The 24,705-nt window shown below is 43.4% G+C and overlaps 1 protein-coding gene across 2 annotated transcripts in view; it reads right to left on the bottom strand.

Annotated features, from left to right (window-relative positions):
• Nucleotides 1-24,705, bottom strand: part of LOC106568813 (collagen alpha-1(XI) chain-like) — a 144,046-nt gene that overhangs the window by 33,935 nt on the left and 85,406 nt on the right. For both annotated transcript variants that reach the window (XM_014139485.3, XM_014139484.3), the window contains exons 13-37: nt 20,427-20,519; nt 20,173-20,229; nt 19,874-19,927; nt 19,643-19,696; nt 18,727-18,834; nt 18,571-18,624; nt 18,078-18,122; nt 17,301-17,354; nt 14,733-14,777; nt 12,449-12,502; nt 11,729-11,773; nt 11,563-11,616; nt 10,627-10,671; nt 10,264-10,317; nt 7,905-7,949; nt 7,361-7,414; nt 4,179-4,286; nt 3,430-3,483; nt 2,982-3,035; nt 1,747-1,791; nt 1,480-1,533; nt 1,312-1,356; nt 1,127-1,180; nt 908-961; nt 739-792 (exon numbers count right to left, since the gene is read on the bottom strand). In XM_014139485.3, coding sequence (XP_013994960.2) covers nt 739-792; nt 908-961; nt 1,127-1,180; nt 1,312-1,356; nt 1,480-1,533; nt 1,747-1,791; nt 2,982-3,035; nt 3,430-3,483; nt 4,179-4,286; nt 7,361-7,414; nt 7,905-7,949; nt 10,264-10,317; nt 10,627-10,671; nt 11,563-11,616; nt 11,729-11,773; nt 12,449-12,502; nt 14,733-14,777; nt 17,301-17,354; nt 18,078-18,122; nt 18,571-18,624; nt 18,727-18,834; nt 19,643-19,696; nt 19,874-19,927; nt 20,173-20,229; nt 20,427-20,519 — 1,437 coding nt within the window. The remainder of the gene's footprint in view (nt 1-738; nt 793-907; nt 962-1,126; nt 1,181-1,311; nt 1,357-1,479; nt 1,534-1,746; nt 1,792-2,981; nt 3,036-3,429; nt 3,484-4,178; nt 4,287-7,360; nt 7,415-7,904; nt 7,950-10,263; nt 10,318-10,626; nt 10,672-11,562; nt 11,617-11,728; nt 11,774-12,448; nt 12,503-14,732; nt 14,778-17,300; nt 17,355-18,077; nt 18,123-18,570; nt 18,625-18,726; nt 18,835-19,642; nt 19,697-19,873; nt 19,928-20,172; nt 20,230-20,426; nt 20,520-24,705) is intronic.

Here is a 24,705-nt window from a genome sequence, read left to right as displayed (position 1 = left end):
AAATGGCTGTTAACTGAGCATGCATAATGAATAAATAGCCAAGTGCTAATATCTAAGAGGATAAACAACACTCTGACAGTCATGCCTAGCCAGACATAGACAGGAGGAATGCCCTTCTGTCAGCACAGCAAACAAGGCAAAAACTCAACCTAAAACTCACTATGACATTATTACGACACCTGTAAGTCATCCTTATGTGACTCTTGCGACACCCTAATGACTGCTAACTGCACATCCTGCCCACGATCATCTTAATCTCAGCCTAGGTAAGAGATAACAAACCAAAAGGTGTGTTTGAGAGCCCTACTGTCGCTAATCAGTGTTCATTGATATGCATTGCATACAAACGAGTGGGCATTCATTATTTACAGTACATGATTTTGGCGAGGCCTAATTTATTTCCCTAACTGCATCTAAGTTAGATGAGGACTGACAAATAGGAAGTGTTCTGTCTACATAGTTATGTCACCGCATTGACACAATATGAGTCACTTTCAAGCTACTCATCAGTGATAATAAACTAATCCTACACACATGATCTCTGCATGTCTACTTGTCGATGAGGCCAGTCCACTGAAATGTATTGTATTAGGTGGTGTGTGTCACAGGAGATATGACATAGTGGGGGGTGTGTGTGTTAGTATTGTGGTGGTATGTTAGTATTGTGGTGGTGTGTGTGTGTTAGTAATATGGTGTTGTTCGTGTCTTAGTTGTATGGTTGTATGTGACAGAACTCACCTGAGGTCCAACCACTCCTGGGGGTCCAGGTGGGCCAGTCTTGCCTTGGAAACCCTGCGAGGAGAAGAGAGAAGAAGAGCGATAAGAAGATGGTATACAAGGTTCAGGAGAATATAAACTCTGGTCTATGACACAGGTGTAGGATGACAACAACACTGTGTGTACTCACAGTCTCTCCTCTCTGTCCAGGGTGTCCGGGCAGACCATCTTTCCCAGCAGGTCCCTGAGAAACACACAGACAGAAAACCCCAGAGCTGCTACACATATACATGTAGAGTACAGATTGGGTCTCAGAGAGACCTAGCAAAACACTATAGACAGACTAACACAGAGGAAAGGCAGTATTATGTGTGTGCCATTGTTGTGTTGTAGGTTTTGTTTGTCTTACGGGTGGGCCCTTTGGTCCAGGGAATCCTGTTGGTCCTTGAGGCCCTGGAAGACCCTTAAACACACAAGCAGACGATACAGTCAATCAACCAATCAATCGACCAGTGATCAATAAGCACTATTGGAAATGGATCAGGATGATATAGATTAATTGGTGTTTGAGGTGAAGGATGCTCCAGTACATACCCTCTCACCGGGAGGTCCTGGGGGGCCATCACTTCCTGAGGTACCCTGGGAGACAGGAGGGATACAGGAAGTGATCAGAAGGGACTCAGCCAATGATAGACAAGATCATACCACTGTATGACAGTGAGGCACTTCGTCCGCCATGTCAGATCAAAGACCCTGACTCACCTTTGGTCCAGCTTTTCCTGTTGGTCCCCTTGGTCCCCTCTCTCCACGAGGTCCCTGGAAGAAGAGGAAGAATAAGAAGAGGAACGTGAGGAAGGAGGAATACCAATAAAGACAGTAGAACCTCTGAATATATCCTTCACCAATAGAGAATGTTCTCCTTTCATTCACTTAACCTCCTATTGGGGGTCAAGGTAACCCGGACACACCATTGTCATGGTTACCTCCATAGCCTGTGGATAGTGGAGGTCTAAGGGGAAGCAGACCTACCGTTGGTCCTCTCTGTCCTCTTGGGCCAGCTTTCCCTGCAAGTCCCTGTGAGGAATCAGAACACATACAGAGGTCTGAGGTCACAAGTTGTAATGGTAATGAATTTGAGACTACCCTGACTTATCTAGCCTATCAGATGAACTAGACCTGTACTAATCATTAGATTAGTCCCATTAGATTAGTTCCACTGGATATCATAAGGTGAATCCACCAATTTGTAAGTCGCTCTGGATAAGAGCGTCTGCTAAATTACTTAAATGTAAAATGTAAATGTAATTCCCACTATCACCATTGCTACTTCAACTAACATTTAGACCTATTCCTCATTCAACCTTCGCTATGGGTCGCTCTGGATAAGACTGTCTGCTAAATGACTTAGGTACATTTATTTAATGTTTATATAAGTTTCAAATGTGAAAACAACTTTCAATTTTTGATAATAAAACGAGATAAATGGGTTTAGATATCCTAAACTGTTGTTGGGCGAGAGACCATTGCGGTACATCTAGAAAACAACACTATATTATAAGCCATATTTCCATGATTTCAGAGCAATACGAAACGAAGAGGAACGTGAGTAATCCCTCGCTGTACGTCAAATTAATAAAGAAAGGAATTATGGCTTTGTGGGTTTTAGATTTAGAAAAGACAGCAATGAAACTAATGTAAATGTGACGACCATCGCTCTACATCAGAGCGTTAAGGGTTCTGCTACATAAATTCCCATAGTTCTGCGATAGAAGATAAAAAACCTTGTGTACCGTCCGTCGTTCCACACTTTGTGACAAACCATTACTCTCCAGACTAAACTAATGACCCGTCTCTTTAAAAGAAAATGAAATATTTTGCCAAGTACCGTACAATATGATAAATGACCTTAGTGGCGCTTTTCAATGCTCTTAAAAAATGGGTTGATGTGAGGATGGTAATGAAGAAGAAATACAACTGTATTTTAGTCCTTGGATTGATCTTCTTCCCTTTGACTAAAACTCCCTGGTGTTTTGAATTAGTACTAGAGAGAGAAAAAACCCTGTCTCCATTGATCTGATTCAGTATTGATCCAATCTTCTCAGGGGTGGGTTGAATACTAAAACTACAAAGTGAAATGCACTTAGCTGGCTCGCACATCCACATTAGGTTGTTTTGTAGGTATGTAGAGTATAACTTGAAATTTAAGGAAACTAATACTAAATACTAAGTACTAAAACTTTGACAGGAAATGTTCTCTGACGTACCCTTGTTCCTTTCTCTCCGTTGGCTCCGGGGAAACCTTGGAAACCCTGAGATCCCTGTGTTGAGAAAAAGAAGAGAGAGAGAGAGAGAGCGAGAGAGATTAAATCCCAGGTTAATCAAAGGTTAGGAACAAAGATGTTGAGTTGTGTAAAATAAAAGCGCTGTTGTAGGCAGTAGTGATGCATTGTGGATAGCGGCTGGGCAGTGGGCATCTGTCTGACACCAAAAGGGTAAAAATCCTTCCTTTTGGTGTCAGACAGATTAGGGAGGTTCAAACATGTTCACCCTGCGCCCTGCCTGCGTAAGAGTGCTGCCCCGCTGGCCCGTCAGATCAAATCAGGTCATCACTAACGCCATGTTCAATCAAGGGCTCTTCAGAAGCGGCTCCCAGAAACATCCACTGTAATAAAGAGAGAAAGAGAGGGACCTGAGGAGGAAAGGGGGACCTACCTTTGGTCCTGGTCTTCCTGGATATCCTGGCAACCCTGGAACACCCAGTTTGCCCTGTGGGCCAGGAAAATCAGAACACAGTCAACATCGGTTCTGTATGTATATCAATCAATAATCATTTTGGATTTATTTATAAAGTCCTTTTTACAACAACATACATATACTGTAGAGTGACTATGGTTGTGTGTAATGGGTACTGTACTGTATTGCTGAAACAATCCTCTGTACTATCTCTTTAGATCCTCAATCTATCTCCTCCAGTCCCCCTAGTCTGGGTCAGGCCAATGTGAAGCCAATCTGTTTTGTTTACACCCTGGTCCTGCTAGACGTGGGCGGGACGTGGGAAGAGGAAACTGGCTCTCTCCATGTTCCACTTCAATAGAACTCCCCAGAGATACTCCTAAATGATTCTGATTCCCAACTACATAATGAGAGTAGAGAGAGACACTGTACTGGGGAAAAGTAAATAACTATTTTAAGTCTTATAGCTTCAAAAATAACTGTCCTTGTTTTAATAAACAGAAAATAAGGTCACTCCAGAGTTTCACCGGTTATGGACCAACCATATCCTAAACATGTACAGTTTAAGAGCAGGTGGCAGGTAGATTGAGAAGTTGAGAAGTTGAGAAGTTGAGCGGTGGTCTTTCGTCCTCAACTTCCGTTCCATGTAACTTAATGGAGATTTGGTCACAAGAATAATGGCCTTTTTAAAGTATGAGGAGTTGGTCACAAGGACAAAGACGACTCACCTTTTCACCGTTGGGTCCAAGAGGGCCAGCATCTCCAGGAAGACCGGAGCGACCCTTGGGCCCCTCAGGTCCGTCCTCTCCTCTGGGTCCAGCAGGTCCCAGCTCACCCTACAAAAACACATATAACCATGTTGTTCAGGTGTATCTCATATAGTGTCATACTATTTCTTAGAGTATTATGTTGTATCATATCCTAGAATCACGTGGCATTCCATGTCGTTGATTTACCTATCGCGTAATACCATATCTTTTATATTGACGTATTGTGTCATGCCCCTTCAAAAAGCCATGCTCACTTCAGGTCCAGGCCTTCAGCCTGCACTTCCATCCTCACATCATTTCTGTCACTGTTTATGTCATAACATCTGCTCTCACAGGCCCAGCAAACTGCAATACCAGCCTCACTTTTTCAGTCGTGACACCATCACATCCTCACATCGTTTCATTCAGACACTGTTTGAGGCCGTGACACCAGTTTGTTCCAGTCACTATTTCAGTCATGACAGCTGCTCCTCCAAGTCCAGCCCTCCAGACAGAGTGAAGCAGGTCAGTCTGATGCTCTGTTGCTGGTTAATGAATCAAATGAGGCTGCTGAGGCTGCTGTCTGTCTGTCTGTCAAGCTGACAGATAAGAAGCCTTTTATTGCCTTTAAGTGTGTTAATCCTCTGGTGGGTTAGTGGCACTGAGGCTGCTACAAGGCAGCGCACAGCACGTCTCTAAAGAGCAGGGTAAAAACTGTCTCTGACAACCAGCCATTACCAGGCCGACCCAGTGGACCGTGAACGGACCCCGTACACTCGCCGTAACACACACACACTCACAGGCACACACACACTTGCACTCAATCACACTTCACACAAATGCACTCACTTAAATATGCACACACACACACACGCACACACACAGTCATCACAAAACTCTCTTATCCAGCTCAACACTCACACATCAACTCATGCTAAAAAGCTAATTAAGCAGACTCTCTCTCTCTCTAACACGCACACTCATAAGCATGCAACACACACTCATAAGCATGCAACACACACTCATAAGCATGCAACACACACTCATAAGCATGCAACACACACTCATAAGTATGCAACACACATTCATAAGCGCACAACACAGGGAGACATTCAGATTCCGGTCCATGCTGGGCGCCTCCTGCCTCCTCCCCTCCCAAGCAGAGGGCCCATTCAAATCCTCTTCTCTTCCCTCACTCCCAAATCCTCCTCTCTTCCCCCTCTCTTCCCCCTCTCTCAAATCCCCCATCACTCCTCTCTTTCATCAGATGCTGATACATCTCCAGAGGAAGACAGACTGAAGCCCCTTGTCTTTTTCTCTCTCTCCGTTTTGAAGTGGTTTAAGCTCCTCATGGATTTTCTCCTCTCTCTCTCTCTCTCTCTCTCTCTCTCTCTCTCTCTCTCTCTCTCTCTCTCTCTCTCTCTCTCTCTCTCTCTCTCTCTCTCTCTCTCTCTCTCACTCTCTCACTCTCTCTCTCTGTCTCTCTGTCTCTCTGTCTCTCTGTCTCTCTGTCTCTCCACTCCTCTAAAGAGGGCCTGGTCAGGATTGAGGGTGTTGTGTTTGAAGTTAGGGTCAGAGCTACTCCTGTTGAAGGGGTTTTAAGGTGACTTGAACAGTCTAAAGTTAATCTCTGACTGACGTAGTAAGTTTGGACAGGGATTCTATTTTCGGGTTTACCTGACAGTTTTTCTGTCCTGTTAGAGGTAGAGGGTGTTTGAAGAGGGGCATTGAGAGAAAGGTGGAGGGTGTTTGAAGAGGGGCATTGAGAGAAAGGTAGAGGGTGTTTGAAGAGGGGCATTGAGAGAAAGGTAGAGGGTGTTTGAAGAGGGGCATTGAGAGAAAGTTAGGGTGTTTGAAGAGGGGCATTGAGAGAAAGGTGGAGGGTGTTTGAAGAGGGGCATTGAGAGAAAGGTAGAGGGTGTTTGAAGAGGGGCATTGAGAGAAAGGTGGAGGGTGTTTGAAGAGGGGCATTGAGAGAAAGGTAGAAGGTGTTTGAAGAGGGGCATTGAGAGAAAGGTGGAGGGTGTTTGAAGAGGGGCATTGAGAGAAAGGTAGAAGGTGTTTGAAGAGGGGCATTGAGAGAAAGGTGGAGGGTGTTTGAAGAGGGGCATTGAGAGAATGGTGGAGGGTGTTTGAAGAGGGGCATTGAGAGAAAGGTAGAAGGTGTTTGAAGAGGGGCATTGAGAGAAAGGTGGAGGATGTTTGAAGAGGGGCATTGAGAGAAAGGTAGAGGGTGTTTGAAGAGGGGCATTGAGAGAAAGGTGGAGGGTGTTTGAAGAGGGGCATTGAGAGAAAGGTAGAAGGTGTTTGAAGAGGGGCATTGAGAGAAAGGTGGAGGGTGTTTGAAGAGGGGCATTGAGAGAAAGGTAGAAGGTGTTTGAAGAGGGGCATTGAGAGAAAGGTGGAGGGTGTTTGAAGAGGGGCATTGAGAGAATGGTGGAGGGTGTTTGAAGAGGGGCATTGAGAGAAAGGTAGAAGGTGTTTGAAGAGGGGCATTGAGAGAAAGGTGGAGGATGTTTGAAGAGGGGCATTGAGAGAAAGGTGGAGGGTGTTTGAACAGGGTCATTGAGAGAAAGTTAGGGTGTTTGAAGAGGGGCATTGAGAGAAAGGTGGAGGGTGTTTGAAGAGGGGCATTGAGAAAAAGGTGGATTGAAAGGAAGACACACACACACGCATGTACGCACACAAACCCAGAAACTCTCACTTGCCAGAGCTGGCAACAAAGACAGTTACAATCAGTGTTTGCTCATTACCCATAATTCCACAATAACTTCAGGCATAATTCCATAATGACTTCAGGGCAGGGGGCAGACAGACAGTAGGGGATCAATACCATCGACCAGTTTAAGTAAAGGTCACCTCCCATTGGACCAGAGGACTTAGGATCAACTCCGCACTGGCCAAAATCATCAGCCAATGACAACTAGCTTACTGTTTTTTCTCTGAGGACCTTTTTGCCCATTTTTCAAAGTCAAACAGGGTTTTATTGTACCCTTCATCATAAGCCTATCAAAGGCACACTAAATCCCTGACAGATTGAACGGAGAGATGATGGAATACATTTCCCTATACTGTGTTAGATATAAATGTGTTCTGAGACGTACATCCAGATATGGTTGACGGCATTTGACAAAAACTCAAACAAAAGATAAATGTCTCACCCTGTCACCCTTGATTCCCATATCTCCCTTGAAGCCAGGGAATCCATCTTCTCCCTGAGTGAAAGAAAGAAAGGAGGGGGAGAAAGAAAAGGTGTTGAGAATGTGGTAATTCATTTTGGAGAGCAGTGAAAAGCCATATCCGCCCTCACAAAGGCATTCACAAACACATATACACACACACAACTGTAACATTGCTTTTGGCTGTTCATGTTGCCATAGAAACTCTAGATCTTATTTTTTCCCAAATAGTAGTAGGCTAGCCTGATATTTATGGGCATTGGCAATGTATACGATCGTCCTTATCATCATCATGATCACAATCATCTTCATCCTTATTATCAACATCATCGTCATCACTATCTTCATCATCACCACATATGGCCGACACATTTTATATGACCATTGACAATAGGGAAAGATCAGACACACACACACACACACACACAGACAGACAGACAGACAGACAGACAGACAGACAGACAGACAGACAGACAGACAGACAGACAGACAGACAGACAGACAGACACACACACAAATTTCTTACCTTTTCACCCTTTCCTCCTTTCAGGCCTCGTACACCGTCGGCTCCCTGGTAGACAGAGAGAGAGAGAGAGAGAGAGAGAGAGAGAGAGAGAGAGAGAGAGAGAGAGAGACAGAGAGAGAGTAAGAGAGAGAGAGAGAGAAAGAGAGAGAGACAGAGAGAGAGACAGAGAGAGAGAGAGAGAGAGAGAGAGAGAGAGAGAGAGAGAGAGAGAGAGAGAAAGAGACAGAGAGACAGAGACAGAGAGAGAGACAGAGCGAGAGAGAGAGAGCGAGAGAGAGACAGAGAGAGAGAGAGAGAGACAGATTAGTGAACATGTCTGTCTGGAGCACACCACTTTAGGGCAATAGATCATCACCCAGACACAACCAACTGGGGCTTCATTAGTATCAACACTCTGAACTGGAGCTGAAAGCTAAAAATATTAACACACTTTCAACTAAGGCTGAATGATAACCAAGTTTGCAGATTCTCATGCTCTATAAATAAAGTGATCTCTATGGGAGCTCTAAGCTATTATACTGTGGTGGAACACCATAGTATAGAAGCAGAATTGATGGTGACCTGTGGTACATTGACTGTACTTTCATTAAACCAGCGTCATTCACAGAGACTGTTCTCTCTAAAACACAGAGACTATCAGAGGGGAAGAGCTTTAGAGAGCACACACCAAGAGCCATGAACCAGAATCATGTACCAGCCTCACACAAACAGTCAGTGGGTGGTGTAATTAATTTGGCCCCTTAACCCCTCTCTGCAAGGGCCATTTGATGTGAGTCCTCTAGCCTTCATGTTTCTCTGCTTTAAATGAGCTAGTCATTAGTGAGGATCAAGAGGCAGAGTGATCACTCCCAGGGTCGTAGAGAAGAGCTGAGGCTACACTCACCAGCCCAGAGCCTCTTTACATAGATTAACATCAACACTTAATCAACAGACTCTAACTACTCTGTCTTGGTTTAGCCACGCATCGTGTGTATATATTAGCCTAATTATGTCACGTCCTGACCAGCAGATGGAGCTATTGTATTCGTTTTGGGGTCAGGACGTGGCAGTTTTGTGTGTGTGAATGTTTGTTGGTGATTGGGACTTCCAATTGAAGGCAGGTGTGTTGAGTTGCCTTTGATTGGAAGTCCTATATAGGTGTGTGTGTTTTTCTTTGGGGTTGTGGGTAGTTGTTTTGCACTGCGTTTGTTAGCCTGCAAACTGTTGCTGTCGTGTTATTGTTTTCCTGTGGATGCCTTACTTGACTCTATTAAAGTATGAGTATTCACATTCCCGCTGCGCCTTGGTCCTCTTCTCTCCAGTACGACATTTTCCGTGACAAGTACGACATTTTTTGTGCCAGAACTACCCACCACCAAAGGACCAAGCAGCGGACGAACGAAGAGGAAGGATGGACCTGGGAGGACAAGTTAAGGGAGCTAAGGGAACCCGAGAGGCAGCCCCAATAATTTTTTTGGGGGGGCACAAGGGCTGTTTGAAGGGGCAAGGATGGAGCCCCAGGCCAGCTCCCCGCACTAGCCCTGAGGTGCGTGTCTCCAGGCTGGCACATCCAGTACCAGCCCCACACATCAGGCGTCTAGTGCGTCAGCCCAGCCTCGCCAGTCAACAGTCACCAGAGCTGCCCGCCAGTCAACAGTCACCAGAGCTGCCCGCCAGTCGAAAGTCACCAGAGCTGGCCGCCAGTCGAAAGTCACCAGAGCTGCCCGCCAGTCAGGAGCCGCCAGAGCCGCCCGCTAGTCAGGAGCCGCCAGAGCCGCCCGCTAGTCAGGAGATGCCAGAGTGGCCCGACTGCCCGGAGATGCCAGAGTGGCCCGACTGCCCCGTTTGTTAGCCTGCAAACTGTTGCTGTCGTGTTATTGTTTTCCTGTGGATGCCTTACTTGAGTCTATTAAAGTATGAGTATTCACATTCCCGCTGCGCCTTGGTCCTCTTCTCTCCAGTACGACATTTTCCGTGACGAGTACGACATTTCTTGTGACAAATTAAGTACTTCTGGTAACATAATGTAATTAGGGGAAATCAGGTTTACAATTTACTATAATATTGACTATCTATCTGCATGGCACAGATGGGTTTTGTTCAGCCAAAATCCTACTTGTTGAAAAAATAGGTCTGGTCCAGTATGAAACGTCATAATTGCAAACTAGGCCCATTTCACTGCATACAAAGTGCAATTTCAGTCCCATGTTCTACATTGGCATTTAAAAAAAGACAGTGGGCCCGAGGATTAGACTGTTTAACCTAATGACAGACCAGACCAATGGGAGAGTAACACTGATACCATGTGACCTTCAGGAAAGGAAGTGTATTAGGAGTGAATTAGGCCTGTCGGCAGATGAGACTGGGGCGTAAAACTCACCTTCACGCCTCGGGGCCCGGGATAACCGATTGGGCCTTGGGGGCCTGCGGGACCCTGGAGGAAAATAAATGCGTGGAGAGATGCTTGTAACAGAGAGTCATTTATATTAATATAAATTAAATCGGCAAATACGTCTGAACAATGAGAGAGAGAAATACAGTGAGTGAGAAAGAGTGAGGGAAGAAGAGAGAGAGATACAGAGAGAGAGAGTGTGTGTGTGAGAGAGAGAGAGAGAGAGAGAGAGAGAGAGAGAGAGAGAGAGAGAGAGAGAGAACAAAGAGCAAGAACTAAAGTAAAAGTCAAAAGGATCCTGATAAACAGATCCGGATAAAACATAATACCCATAAAGAGAGAGAAACTTACCAAATGTCCTTTCTCTCCATTGGGTCCTTCCTTGCCAGGGTGACCCTGTGAATTATTAACAGCAACATTAATGGTGGTCCTGGGATAATTAGCACTAGATCATAAATACTACGCCACTCTCCCTATTACATAGGGATTATTAAGCTGTAAAACCATCCCAGGATGTAAGATAGTGAAAAGGGACATTTGGAATAAAAGCCTTCAGAGTTCAATCTCATTTGGGATTTCTCCTTAATGCCCAGCGTTATACAAGCACTATGGTCTACTGTAGAACCTCTTAAAGAGAAGGGCTTTCCGTCTCAATACTCCTGGAAGAACACACACGCAGGCGCGCACACACACACACAAATACATACAAACTACTTAGAATGTCGAGTAAAAAAGGGTTGAGGTAAGTTGATTGTGCTCCCTTGAGATAAGAGAGCTGTGCAATGTCCACTGATATGGTTTCAGAAAGGGGAGAGAAAGAGAGGGATGGATGGATGGAGGGATGGATGCTCAAAAAATAGAAGTCAACAGGAGAAAGAGGGGAAGAGAGTGGCATAACTATCCAATGACAGGCTTTCAGAGAAGAGAGAGAGGGAGAGAGAGGGAGAGAGAGGGGTGTATGGAGACTAAGAGGCAGATACTAGAAGAAGAGAGAAGAAGGGAGATGAAAGGAGAGAGTGGTAATACCAGTGTGGTAATACCAGTGTGGTAATACCAGTGTGGTAATACCACTCACAAACATATCAAAGTCATTAGAGAATCATGGGGAATACAGTGACAGACGCTGCTCTTATCTGGCTCTCTCTCTCTTCCATTCTCTCTCACTCTCTCTCTTACCCGCCACCTGCCATCTTCCAAGGCCCACCTGCCGATAGCACAGGTACTCTCTGGGAGAAGGTGGGGAGTGTGTGATCGGGAGTGTGTTTCTTTGTTAGTACACACACTTACCGGGGGTCCATCAGCTCCTGGAATTCCTGGCAGTCCTGATTTTCCGGTAGGCCCCTGAGGAGAGAGGGGAAGTTAGAGATAGAACAGAGAAGACAACAGACACACATCAACAACACTGCTCACATCACATCATGTAGGTATGTTTTTGAGTGGCCAGGGCCCATACCTTCTCTCCTGGAGACCCGATGGCTCCCTGAGGACCTGGAAGTCCCTGTAAAGAGAGAGAGGAAGGACATTGTCAATATAAATTAATTGGGGGATGAAACAGGAAAGTCCAAGAGTGACAGACAATCCAACCAATGGACTAAGATCAACGTGTCATAGTGGGCATGACCAATGTTCCCTCTACGCTGGGCGGCCGCACACTTGCTCCAGGATATTCACGCAGAAGAAATGTTATGCCGAGACGCAAGTGCACTATATAGATTTTTTCTGTGATCGAATCAACATTATATCAGCCCCTTTTCAATGCAACATTCCAAATTTAACTTTGCAAGATTGAGTCTGTGATTTTTTTGTAGGCAGAGCCAGAGCGCAACGGAGTAGAATTCTATTGGCTGGGTAGCCCACGGCAGTCTTTCAATCACCTGAAAGTGAATGTGCTTTTCAGATCAGTTCAGATCAGAGTACAGAGCCGCGCGTGCGCACATTTGTTGATATTCTTTGCTAGTTAGCGAGTTATTAACCGGGTTATAGATAAGTATAGGTCAGCAATGGAGAGTTACTGCTTCCTACAAGAGCACAAAACCTGTAGGCTACATTTCAAGCTGTCTTTGAAAAGTCAGTCAAGTAAAAAGCAGGCATTGGGCATGACCATACAATGACCAACCAAATGAAGGCCACAATCTCATAACCTGCCCAAGAAGGATTGTAACATCACACTGACCTGAGCACCAGGGTTCCCTTGCTGTCCATTGGGGCCAGGTTCTCCTTGTGGTCCCTATGAAGAGAAAACACCTTGGTTACATTCATCCACACTTACACAAGGACTGATAACATAGTACATAGGACAGAGTGGATTGAAGAGGTAGAAGATAGAAATAGATAGATAGAAGACTAGAAATACAGTGTACTGAGGGGACTTTAGATTGAGTCAGTATCACTACATTGTTACTTTGTAACACGCAGACAGGCTACAACTTAGCGTGTTTTTGTAGCCTTTTCTAGCTGGAGGGAACATAATACACACACACACACACACACACACACACACACACACACACACACACACCCACACACACAGACATACACACTCACTTTCCTAATGAAAGAAACTGCTGAACCTCAAACTCAAACGCAAATGCCTCGCTTCCCAGTTAATTGACAATCAATTATGTTCCCTGTTCGTAGCGGCTGGGAAAAGACTGTGAATCTTCCATCTCTCTCTCTAATTGGAGCATTCCCAGTGGAGCCACTGTCTGCTCCAGCCAGGCATTCTCTCATTACGGACACACCGCTCCAACAAAATGGACCCAGAATAACTGAGAGGCCACGGAGGACTGGGCTCTCACAGGACTCAATACACCCAGTCTAGTCTTCATTAGAAGGCAAGAGAGCATTCAGAGAGTGGAAGTGTGTGAGTGTGGAAGTGGGTAAATGAGTCTTGAAACGATAGTAGTGTGCATTTGATGGGAAAATAGACTGGAATGAAGGAGAAGAAATGGTGTGATAGTGTTAGAGTAGGGGATGAAGGGGAAGAAATGGTGTGATAGTGTTAGAGTAGGGGATGAAGGGGTAGAAATGGTGTGATAGTGTTAGAGTAGGAGATGAAGGGTTAGAAATGGTGTGATAGTGTTAGAGTAGGGGATGAAGGGGTAGAAATGGTGTGATAGTGTTAGAGTAGGAGATGAAGGGGAAGAAATGGTGTGATAGTGTTAGAGTAGGGGATGAAGGGGTAGAAATGGTGTGATAGTGTTAGAGTAGGGGATGAAGGGGTAGAAATGGTGTGATAGTGTTAGAGTAGGGGATGAAGGGGTAGAAATGGTGTGATAGTGTTAGAGTAGGGGATGAAGGGGTAGAAATGGTGTGATAGTGTTAGAGTAGGGGATGAAGGGGTAGAAATGGTGTGATAGTGTTAGAGTAGGGGATGAAGGGGTAGAAATGGTGTGATAGTGTTAGAGTAGGGGATGAAGGGGTAGAAATGGTGTGATAGTGTTAGAGTAGGGGATGAAGGGGTAGAAATGGTGTGATAGTGTTAGAGTAGGGGATGAAGGGGTAGAAATGGTGTGATAGTGTTAGAGTAGGGGATGAAGGGGAAGAAATGGTGTGATAGTGTTAGAGTAGGGGATGAAGGGGTAGAAATTGTGTGATAGTGTTAGAGTAGGGGATGAAGGGGTAGAAATGGTGTGATAGTGTTAGAGTAGGGGATGAAGGGGTAGAAATGGTGTGATAGTGTTAGAGTAGGGGCTGAAGGGGTAGAAATGGTGTGATAGTGTTAGAGTAGGGGCTGAAGGGGTAGAAATGGTGTGATAGTGTTAGAGTAGGGGCTGAAGGGGTAGAAATGGTGTGATAGTGTTAGAGTAGGGGATGAAGGGGTAGAAATGGTGTGATAGTGTTAGAGTAGGGGATGAAGGGGTAGAAATGGTGTGATAGTGTTAGAGTAGGGGCTGAAGGGGTAGAAATGGTGTGATAGTGTTAGAGTAGGGGCTGAAGGGGTAGAAATGGTGTGATAGTGTTAGAGTAGGGGATGAAGGGGTAGAAATGGTGTAATAGTGTTAGAGTAGGGGATGAAGGGGTAGAAATGGTGTAATAGTGTTAGAGTAGGGGCTGAAGGGTTAGAAATGGTGTGATAGTGTTAGAGTAGGGGCTGAAGGGGTAGAAATGGTGTAATAGTGTTAGAGTAGGGGCTGAAGGGGTAGAAATGGTGTGATAGTGTTAGAGTAGGGGATGAAGGGGTAGAAATGGTGTGATAGTGTTAGAGTAGGGGATGAAGGGGTAGAAATGGTGTGATAGTGTTAGAGTAGGGGATGAAGGGGTAGAAATGGTGTGATAGTGTTAGAGTAGGGGATGAAGGGGTAGAAATGGTGTGATAGTGTTAGAGTAGGGGATAGAGAGAAAGTGTGTGAGGTGTACGTCAGATGCAAACGGAGTGTGTGGAGAATTTACACACTACTACTCCGCTTCGCACCGTGCCTCAGAACAGCCCTTAGCTGGGTGTTATCAGTACTTACAATGTTTCCTTTGGGTCCAGGGTGGCCATCCATTCCAGTTACACCCTGCAACACACAGTCAGATGAGATGAAGCCTCTATTAAATACATGAAGCCATACACTCAGGTGAACACATAGAGAAACAGGATGTGGACATGGGGAGTGCCTCAAGGATAGACTGAGATTTATACACAGTAGATAGAGACTGCAGCCATTTGGGAACAAGAGGATATTTCCCTCAAGTTCAAATGATGTAGAGAAGTTAAAGTGGAGGACATAAAACAGTTTCATATCTACAGCCATAACCTTTCTTATCATCTGAAGTATGTACTGTAGATACTAAATGTGTTATTTACCTATGTACTGTAGATACTGGATGTGTTATTTACCTATGTACTGGAGATACTGGATGTGTTATTTACCTATGTACTGTAGATACTGGATGTGTTATTTACATATGTACTGTAGATACTGGATGTGTTATTTACCTATGTACTGTAGATACTGGATGTGTTATTTACATATGTACTGTAGATACTGGATGTGTTATTTACATATGTACTGTAGATACTGGATGTGTTATTTACCTATGTACTGTAGATACTGGATGTGTTATTTACCTATGTACTGTAGATACTGGATGTGTTATTTAGCTATGTACTGTAGATACTGGATGTGTTATTTACCTATGTACTGTAGATACTGGATGTGTTATTTACCTATGTACTGTAGATACTGGATGTGTTATTTACCTATGTACTGTAGATACTGGATGTGTTATTTACCTATGTACTGTAGATACTGGATGTGTTATTTACCTATGTACTGTAGATACTGGATGTGTTATTTACATATGTACTGTAGATACTGGATGTGTTATTTAGCTATGTACTGTAGATACTGGATGTGTTATTTACCTATGTACTGTAGATACTGGATGTGTTATTTACCTGTGTACTGTAGATACTGGATGTGTTATTTACCTATGTACTGTAGATACTGGATGTGTTATTTACATATGTACTGTAGATACTGGATGTGTTATTTACCTATGTACTGGAGATACTGGATGTGTTATTTACCTATGTACTGTAGATACTGGATGTGTTATTTACCTATGTACTGGAGATACTGGATGTGTTATTTACCTATGTACTGTCGATACTGGATGTGTTATTTACCTATGTACTGTAGATACTAGATGTGTTATTTACGTATGTACTGTAGATACTGGATGTGTTATTTACCTATGTACTGTAGATACTGGATGTGTTATTTACATATGTACTGTAGATACTGGATGTGTTATTTACATATGTACTGTAGATACTGGATGTGTTATTTACATATGTACTGTAGATACTGGATGTGTTATTTACATATGTACTGTAGATACTGGATGTGTTATTTACCTATGTACTGTAGATACTGGATGTGTTATTTACCTATGTACTGTAGATACTGGATGTGTTATTTACCTATGTACTGTAGATACTGGATGTGTTATTTACCTATGTACTGTAGATACTGGATGTGTTATTTACCTATGTACTGTAGATACTGGATGTGTTATTTACCTATGTACTGTAGATACTGGATGTGTTATTTACCTATGTACTGTAGATACTGGATGTGTTATTTACATATGTACTGTAGATACTGGATGTGTTATTTACCTATGTACTGTAGATACTGGATGTGTTATTTACCTATGTACTGTAGATACTGGATGTGTTATTTACATATGTACTGTAGATACTGGATGTGTTATTTACCTATGTACTGTAGATACTGGATGTGTTATTTACCTATGTACTGTAGATACTGGATGTGTTATTTACCTATGTACTGTAGATACTGGATGTGTTATTTACCTATGTACTGTAGATACTGGATGTGTTATTTACATATGTACTGTAGATACTGGATGTGTTATTTACCTATGTACTGTAGATACTGGATGTGTTATTTACATATGTACTGTAGATACTGGATGTGTTATTTACCTATGTACTGTAGATACTGGATGTGTTATTTACCTATGTACTGTAGATACTGGATGTGTTATTTACCTATGTACTGTAGATACTGGATGTGTTATTTACCTATGTACTGTAGATACTGGATGTGTTATTTACCTATGTACTGTAGATACTGGATGTGTTATTTACATATGTACTGTAGATACTGGATGTGTTATTTACCTATGTACTGTAGATACTGGATGTGTTATTTACCTATGTACTGTAGATACTGGATGTGTTATTTACCTATGTACTGTAGATACTGGATGTGTTATTTACCTATGTACTGTAGATACTGGATGTGTTATTTACCTATGTACTGTAGATACTGGATGTGTTATTTACCTATGTGTGTCATTAGTATTGTGTTGGTGTTGCTATGAGCTGGATCAGTTCAATACAATACTGATGAATCTCTGTCTGAACTGTGTGTGTGTGTGTGTGTGTGTGTGTGTGTGTGTGTGTGTGTGTGTGTGTGTGTGTGTGTGTGTGTGTGTGTGTGTGTGTGTGTGTGTGTGTGTGTGTGTGTGTGTGTGTGTGTGTGTGGTGTGTGTTCTAAACGTACAGGGGATCCGGGAGGTCCTTGAGGTCCCTTAGGTCCCAGCAACCCACGAGGTCCCTGGAGAGAGAGAAATACATGAAAATGCCAACATCAATGCCATGATCCATTTGAAAACATAGCAAATAAATATAGAATGTTTGTTAAATGTAAATCTTTGATGTTTTTAAAATTATGGCAACAATGACAACAATGAATGAATAATGGATTTTCATCTAAAGTATACTTGATGCTTCTTGAATCTCTCTGTACCATCATTGATTGATTTCACTATTCTTGATGTCTGCTGTCTTCACTGTCTATCACACAGTGCTCTCTCAGTGCCGTGACTCAGTGCCCCTTCCTCTCACAGCTAGAGTATCTCAGAAAACCAGTGGTGTACCACCCCCTGGTGTTCTGTCTGAAATACTGCACCACACAATCTATCACTAATGATGCTCTCTCAGCCTTTTACTTTGTCTAACTCATTTTCTCTCTGCCTGTCTCCTTCCTCTTCTCCTTAGGGGAAATCCTGTCAGAGAGGAAGGGAAGTTTGTCTACCAGCCGTGAGGAGAGTAGACTGTGAACAAGAGGAATCTAAGGGCTTCTCACCCTGAGATTCACATATAGGGTCTAGGCTACCTAGTTACTAAACCTGTGTAAAAACAAACTGTGTACATATACCATAAGCTGGACACCATATATGGATCTGAATCCAGAACGTATATGTCAACACATGCTTTATTAAGTTGTACAGTACGTGTCACAATGACAGGGGATAGACATCATAAAAAAAACACTTACTGGGTCACCAGGCAGCCCCCGTGGCCCGATTTCTCCATCGTCTCCCTGGAAACAGGAAGTGACATGGTCAGAACAGGAAGTGGGAATTTGGAGTATAGGAGAGAGGGAGAGGGAAAGGGGAGGTGTGAAAGGAGGAGAGGACAGGAATGAAGTGATTGGGCCAGGTGATGGAGTGACATGGGGGTGTCAAAATGAGGCTCATCTACATGACAGATGACAGACACTTAGATCACACACTGACTAATCACACACACACACACCATACTGATGTGCTGACCTATGGACACATACACACGCCATACTGATGTGCTGACCTATGGACACACACACACACACACAAACCATACTGATGTGCTGACCTATGGACACATACACACACACACCATACTGAAGTGCTGACCTATGGACACACAGAGTGGGGAGATGAAGAAATAGAGAGTGAAACTGGGTAGGTATGATAAGAGATGGAGGGAGGGGGAGTGGTAGTACTTACTCTCTCTCCATCCTCTCCTGTGGGTCCGGGAGGTCCATGGGGTCCAGATTCACCCTAAAGGAACAGACAGAAGATCAGTGGGACGTACACATTCAAAAAGACATCCAAACACCGTCATACTACAACGGAGCTGAAATAACAACCACGAAGACTTACTCTGTGTCCCTTCTCACCAGGAAGTCCAGCCAAACCATCAAACCCTCTGTCTCCCTTGGTTCCGGTCTGACCAGGCATGCCTCTGGCTCCATCAGAACCAGCACGTCCCTGGAAAAACAGATGATTACAACACCCGTCAACACTTACACCCGCTTCACCCTCCTTTCTGAAGGGCACAATTCTTCATTGTTTTTATTGAACCTTTATGTAACCAGGAAAGACCCTTGAGGTTAGCAACCTCATTTGCAAGGGGGGCCTGGCAAGAGGTCAGCAGGAAGTAGTCTGCGTGAACGAACATACAACAGAAGAGCACAATACAATACGTAAGGGATAATCAACAAGAGGTTATGCGTTCTATGGAAAATAATGAACGACATGGAACTAACCTTCCACAGAGTTGCATTATTTTCCAGAGAACACATAGAGCCCCGAGTTGATTATCCCTTTTATACCACGGCTATAATTTAACACATTTTCCTCTAGAAATGTGTTTATTTGTCAGTAGAAATGTGTTCACCATCCACTGAAGTAGCTAGCAAGTTTATTAGATAGCTACAGTAGTTGCCTTTTTAACCAAACAAACTGACTTGCTAGTTTAGCTAACCAAACCAACAGTCTTAGGTTGCTATTATGAAAAATCTAATTCAACAATGCAAATAATGTTTTCAATTTGGCTTTTGCTTCAAAAGCAGCTCAAACATAGAACATGTATGAATGAATTACAGCCATTGAATTCTACCGTGCAGATATACCGTACGTTATAGGGAAATAATACACGCTCTAGAATGCTCTTCAAGCCAATCAGAAACTAGTATTAAAAAATGTCATGTTTTAAAATACATCAAAACTACACCAAGACTATCCTAATCTGCACGCCAAACTAAAATATCCATCCAAGACTCCCATTCACACTTACCCTTCTGCCAGGCTTCCCAGAGGGTCCATGAGAACCCAATGGTCCACGAGGTCCCTGGAACAAAGAAGAATGTTATGGAGAATCCAACAAGAGAACCCTACCACAGAACCCCAACAAAATATCCCTAACAAAAGAACCCAAGTAAGTTGTGTTTATAGAAAGGCCTTAAACTTGGGCTGGAGATTACAGAGGAACCGTTCCAGTGGTTCTAGAAACGTCCATCCGTCTTACCTGAGGACCGGACTCTCCAGACTCTCCCTTCAGTCCAGCCACACCTGGAGAACCCTGGGAGGAGGACAAACACAATAAGGTCACGGTATGTTCAGATTAGCGGATGAATATGATCAGGCCACAGTCCAAACACTATTAATGTTGTAGCATCTGCATTAAAATAATAGGATTTTATCAACTATTAACACTATAATAAGTTATTCTCCTCAGGCTGTGTATGTGAGAGGGGTGTCTGTGTGTGTACAGTATGTGTGTGTGTGTGTGTGTGTGAGAAGACTGAGGAAGACTTTGGTACGTACCAGAGGACCAGATCTACCTGTCAAACCCATAGGGCCAGTAGGACCACGCATCGCCAGCTGGAGAGAGAAAACAGTTAGAGAAGTACAAAATGGTGCGTGTGTCTCAAATCAAATCAAAGTTTATTTGTTATGTGCGCCGAATACAACACCTTACAGTGAAATGCTTACTTACAGGCTCTGTGTGCATATGTGTGTGTGTATAAACTTTTGTGTTTGCGTGTGTGTGTGTATGCACTTGTGTGTGGAAGCCTTACCCTAGCTTGTTGCATGATGGCTTGCATCTGGGCCTCCTGAGCAGACACCTGAGGTCCCTTCTGTCCAGAGTCTCCTCCAGAACTGAAGCGGAACTGAGGAGGAGAGCATAACTCAGAACTCAGAACCAGACCCAACAGGTAAGGCCAGTCCAGTAGATACAGGTACATGGACAAAGATATAGAGATAGACCAAGAGACAGACACAGAGACAGACAAAAAGACAGAGACAGACAGACAAAGAGACAGACAAAGAGACAGAGACAAACAAGGAGACAGACAAAGAGACAGACAAAGAGACAGACAAAGAGACAGAGACAGACAAAGAGACAGAGACAGACAAAGAGACAGAAACAGACAAAGAGACAGACAAAGAGACAGAAACAGACAAAGAGACAGAGACAGACAAAGAGACAGAGACAGACAAAGAGACAGAGACAGACAAAGAGACAGACAAAGAGACAGAAACAGACAAAGAGACAGAGACAGACAAAGAGACAGACAAAGAGACAGAAACAGACAAAGAGACAGAGACAGACAAAGAGACAGACAAAGAGACAGACAAAGAGACAGAGACAGACAAAGAGACAGAGACAGACAAAGAGACAGAGACAGACAAAGAGACAGACAAAGAGACAGAGACAGACAAAGAGACAGAGACAGACAAAGAGACAGAGACAGACAAAGAGACAGACAAAGAGACAGAAACAGACAAAGAGACAGAGACAGGCAAAGAGACAGACAAAGAGACAGAAACAGACAAAGAGACAGAAACAGACAAAGAGACAGAGACAGACAAAGAGACAGACAAAGAGACAGAAACAGACAAAGAGACAGACAAAGAGACAGAAACAGACAAAGAGACAGAGACAGACAAAGAGACAGACAAAGAGACAGAAACAGACAAAGAGACAGACAAAGAGACAGAAACAGACAAAGAGACAGAAACAGACAAAGAGACAGAAACAGACAAAGAGACAGAAACAGACAAAGAGACAGAGACAGACAAAGAGACAGAGACAGACAAAGAGACAGACAAAGAGACAGAAACAGACAAAGAGACAGAAACAGACAAAGAGACAGACAAAGAGACAGAAACAGACAAAGAGACAGAGACAGACAAAGAGACAGAGACAGACAAAGAGACAGAGACAGACAAAGAGACAGACAAAGAGACAGAGACAGACAAAGAGACAGAGACAGACAAAGAGACAGAAACAGACAAAGAGACAGACAAAGAGACAGAAACAGACAAAGAGACAGAGACAGACAAAGAGACAGAGACAGACAAAGAGACAGAGACAGACAAAGAGACAGACAAAGAGACAGAAACAGACAAAGAGACAGAGACAGACAAAGAGACAGACAAAGTGACAGAAACAGACAAAGAGACAGAGACAGAGACAGACAAAGCAAGAAGAGAGACAGCGGGTTGAGAAAATGCCAAGTCATCTTACAGGCTAGGTTACCCATTCTTCAAACAGAATGTCTAAATAAATAAATTAAATTTGATTGTACTGAAACAAGTTATAAAAAAATAACAAATTCAAATTCAGGCTTGGCTTGCATTAAAACTGCTAAGTTGTAAAGACCTTAGCTCATACATCAACTGCCTGGTTATGGTCCTTTTCCCATTAGAAGTTCATATCATGCCTATACTGGCATCTAGTGGTGAAATGTGGGTAATGCAACCAGTTGGTTGATCCTACAGAGATGTGTTTCTGTTTCTGTTGGTATGAATAAAAACAGACCAGTGAGGAGGGTTTGTCACCACAACCATCACCACAACCTTGTTACTATGGAGGGAAAAAATTACATCGAATACAGGTTTGCATGAAGCTGGCAAACCTTACTTTTTTCAATACAGCAACATCTCTCCAGCTAGGGATCTCTTTCATAATATTTTACTCTATATTTTTCAATTGTCTATATTTTCCCCAGTGAATATCTCTCTCTCTCTCTCTCTCTCTCTCTCTCTCTCTCTCTCTCTCTCTCTCTCTCTCTCTCTCTCTCTCTCTCTCTCTCTCTCTCTCTCTCTTTCTCTTTCTCTTTCTCCTACACTGTGAGATATACTTTGGACATTCCTCCATAATACAGTCAACCACAAAATGATCTGCCAGCACCAAATTAGCTGTACCAACTGCTAGGAATAATTTCAACTAAACCAAAAGCACAATGTCCCTCGAGAGCCTCATCATTCCACTCACAGAAACCAAAGTACAACACAGAGATCCAACCATGCCCAGAGGAAGAGAGACAGAGACAGATAGAGAGAGTAATTTGAACTGTGACCAAGCAGAAACCTAGGGCACACAAATGGCATCTAACTACATTTTACATTATAGTCATTTAGCAGACGCTCTTATCCAGAGCAACTTACAGTAGTGAATGCATACATTTCATGCATTTATTTATTTTTATTTACTTATTTTATTTTGACATTTTTTTTGTACTGGCCCCCCGTGGGAATCAAACCCACAACCCTGGCGTTGCACACACCATGCAGGCATTGCAAACACCATGCTCTACCAACTGAGCTCTACCAAGCACACTATCGAACTCTGCACAATCAAACAATAATTGACCAATTAGATGATTAGATTTAACACCTTGACATGGCTATTGTTCACAACTATACCTAAGTTAGTTGTGGGGGGGTCAGGACAATTAACGAAGAGGCAACTCAAATTAACTTTGATCGATTTTATTCAAATTTTTAAATAGCAAAAAGTGATTATTTTTCATGTCGGATCCAGCCAAATGGGTCCCGGAACGAAACAGTCCAAAACGGAGAGGTGCCAGACCCTGTCAAATGAAGCACTGGGCCCATGCTTTACTGGTCCACCTTGACCAGACGTCTTGGCCTGACACATACAGCCTTTCCAGAAGGTTCTCTGCTCTGCTCCTGACTCCTGAGACTCCAGCAGGACATTTAGTCAAGTCATCACACTCAGCAGTAGCAGTACAGGCAGCAGCAGCACAGGCAGAAGACTTCGCAGCAGAACAAACAAAAAGGCTAGATACTGACTTTAGCCTTTAGTTTTAGCAGCTGTGATCACAGGAAGGAGCACTTAGACCTGCTCTACTTCCTGTCTGAGGCTAGATTACTTCCTGTCTGTAAGACCCCTACACTCTTAGAAAAAAAGGTGCTATCTAAAACCAAAAAAGGGTTCTTCGGCTGTTCCCATAGGAGAACACTTTGAAAAAACAGTTTTGGTTCCAGGTAGAACCCTTTTGGTTCCAGGTAGAACCCTTTTGGGTTCCATGTAGAACCCTTTCCTCAGAGGGCTCTACATAGAACCCAAAAGTGTTCTCCTATGGGGACAGCTGCAGAACCCTTTTGCAACCCTTTTTTCTAAGAGTAGATGTGTCATTTGGACTGGAGTCTGTGGACAATAGGAAGGTGGGGGATTGGGGGAATGGTGTGTGGTAGTTATCTCATTAGTAAGAAATAGGAGGAGAGAGGGGAGAGGAAGGGCATGGAATAAGAAAGAGGGAAAATCGCAAAATCCATTGGAGAAGGTCAGAGGGGAGGGACTTCTGGCTTTCTCATCCAATGGGTTTTGAGAATGCGACAAGGAGAGAGGACGGAAGGAGTATGCAATTGAGACCTTCCCAGAGAGCGAGTCTAAATGACAGCAGAACCACAACTTCCAACAGCTTCCACTAGGAGGTGCTAGAGCGCTTATTGACTGGTTTACACCACAGCATTCTCTGATTGGATTATCTGGGGCAAGACCAGAGAGGAAGAGTGTTTGATTCAGGAGGAGACTACCTCCCTGAATTCCACTTGCTAACAGAACAGAGATCTATAACCCCCTCTGACACAGTCAGGAAAACACACATCACAACAGGTCAGGACACTGTGACCCAAACCATACAGAACTCTGATCTGATATCAACAGCACTCTATGAATCAAAGGGTGAAATAATGCAACCAAGAGAAGAGAGGATTAGCCTTGTCTGAAGTAATACTGACGAACCTAACAAATATGTTGAAGGGCAATGACGATAGCTTGAGGATAGCATTACAGAAGGGACAAGATTAGGATGGAAGTTTAAAAAGAAAGCCTGCCAGAAGATAAATGCACACACAATAGCCAACAAGCCAAACGGTACATACAATTAGAAACGTACACATGTGCATAAACATAGTCACCTGTCATCTGAGAAAACATATGGAATGTCTAATATGCTGATATACCTAATATGTCTAATATGCAACAAAATATTAGACGGACACATTCAATATGTATTCTGTTCTAGATATAGATCTGTATAT

This window comes from Salmo salar, chromosome 01 (genome assembly GCF_965601325.2).
Source record: "Salmo salar chromosome 01, fSalSal1, whole genome shotgun sequence".
Classification (NCBI taxonomy): Eukaryota; Metazoa; Chordata; class Actinopteri; order Salmoniformes; family Salmonidae; genus Salmo; species Salmo salar.
Note: the sequence above shows the minus strand (reverse complement) of the source record. Positions and strands in the feature narration are given on the sequence as shown.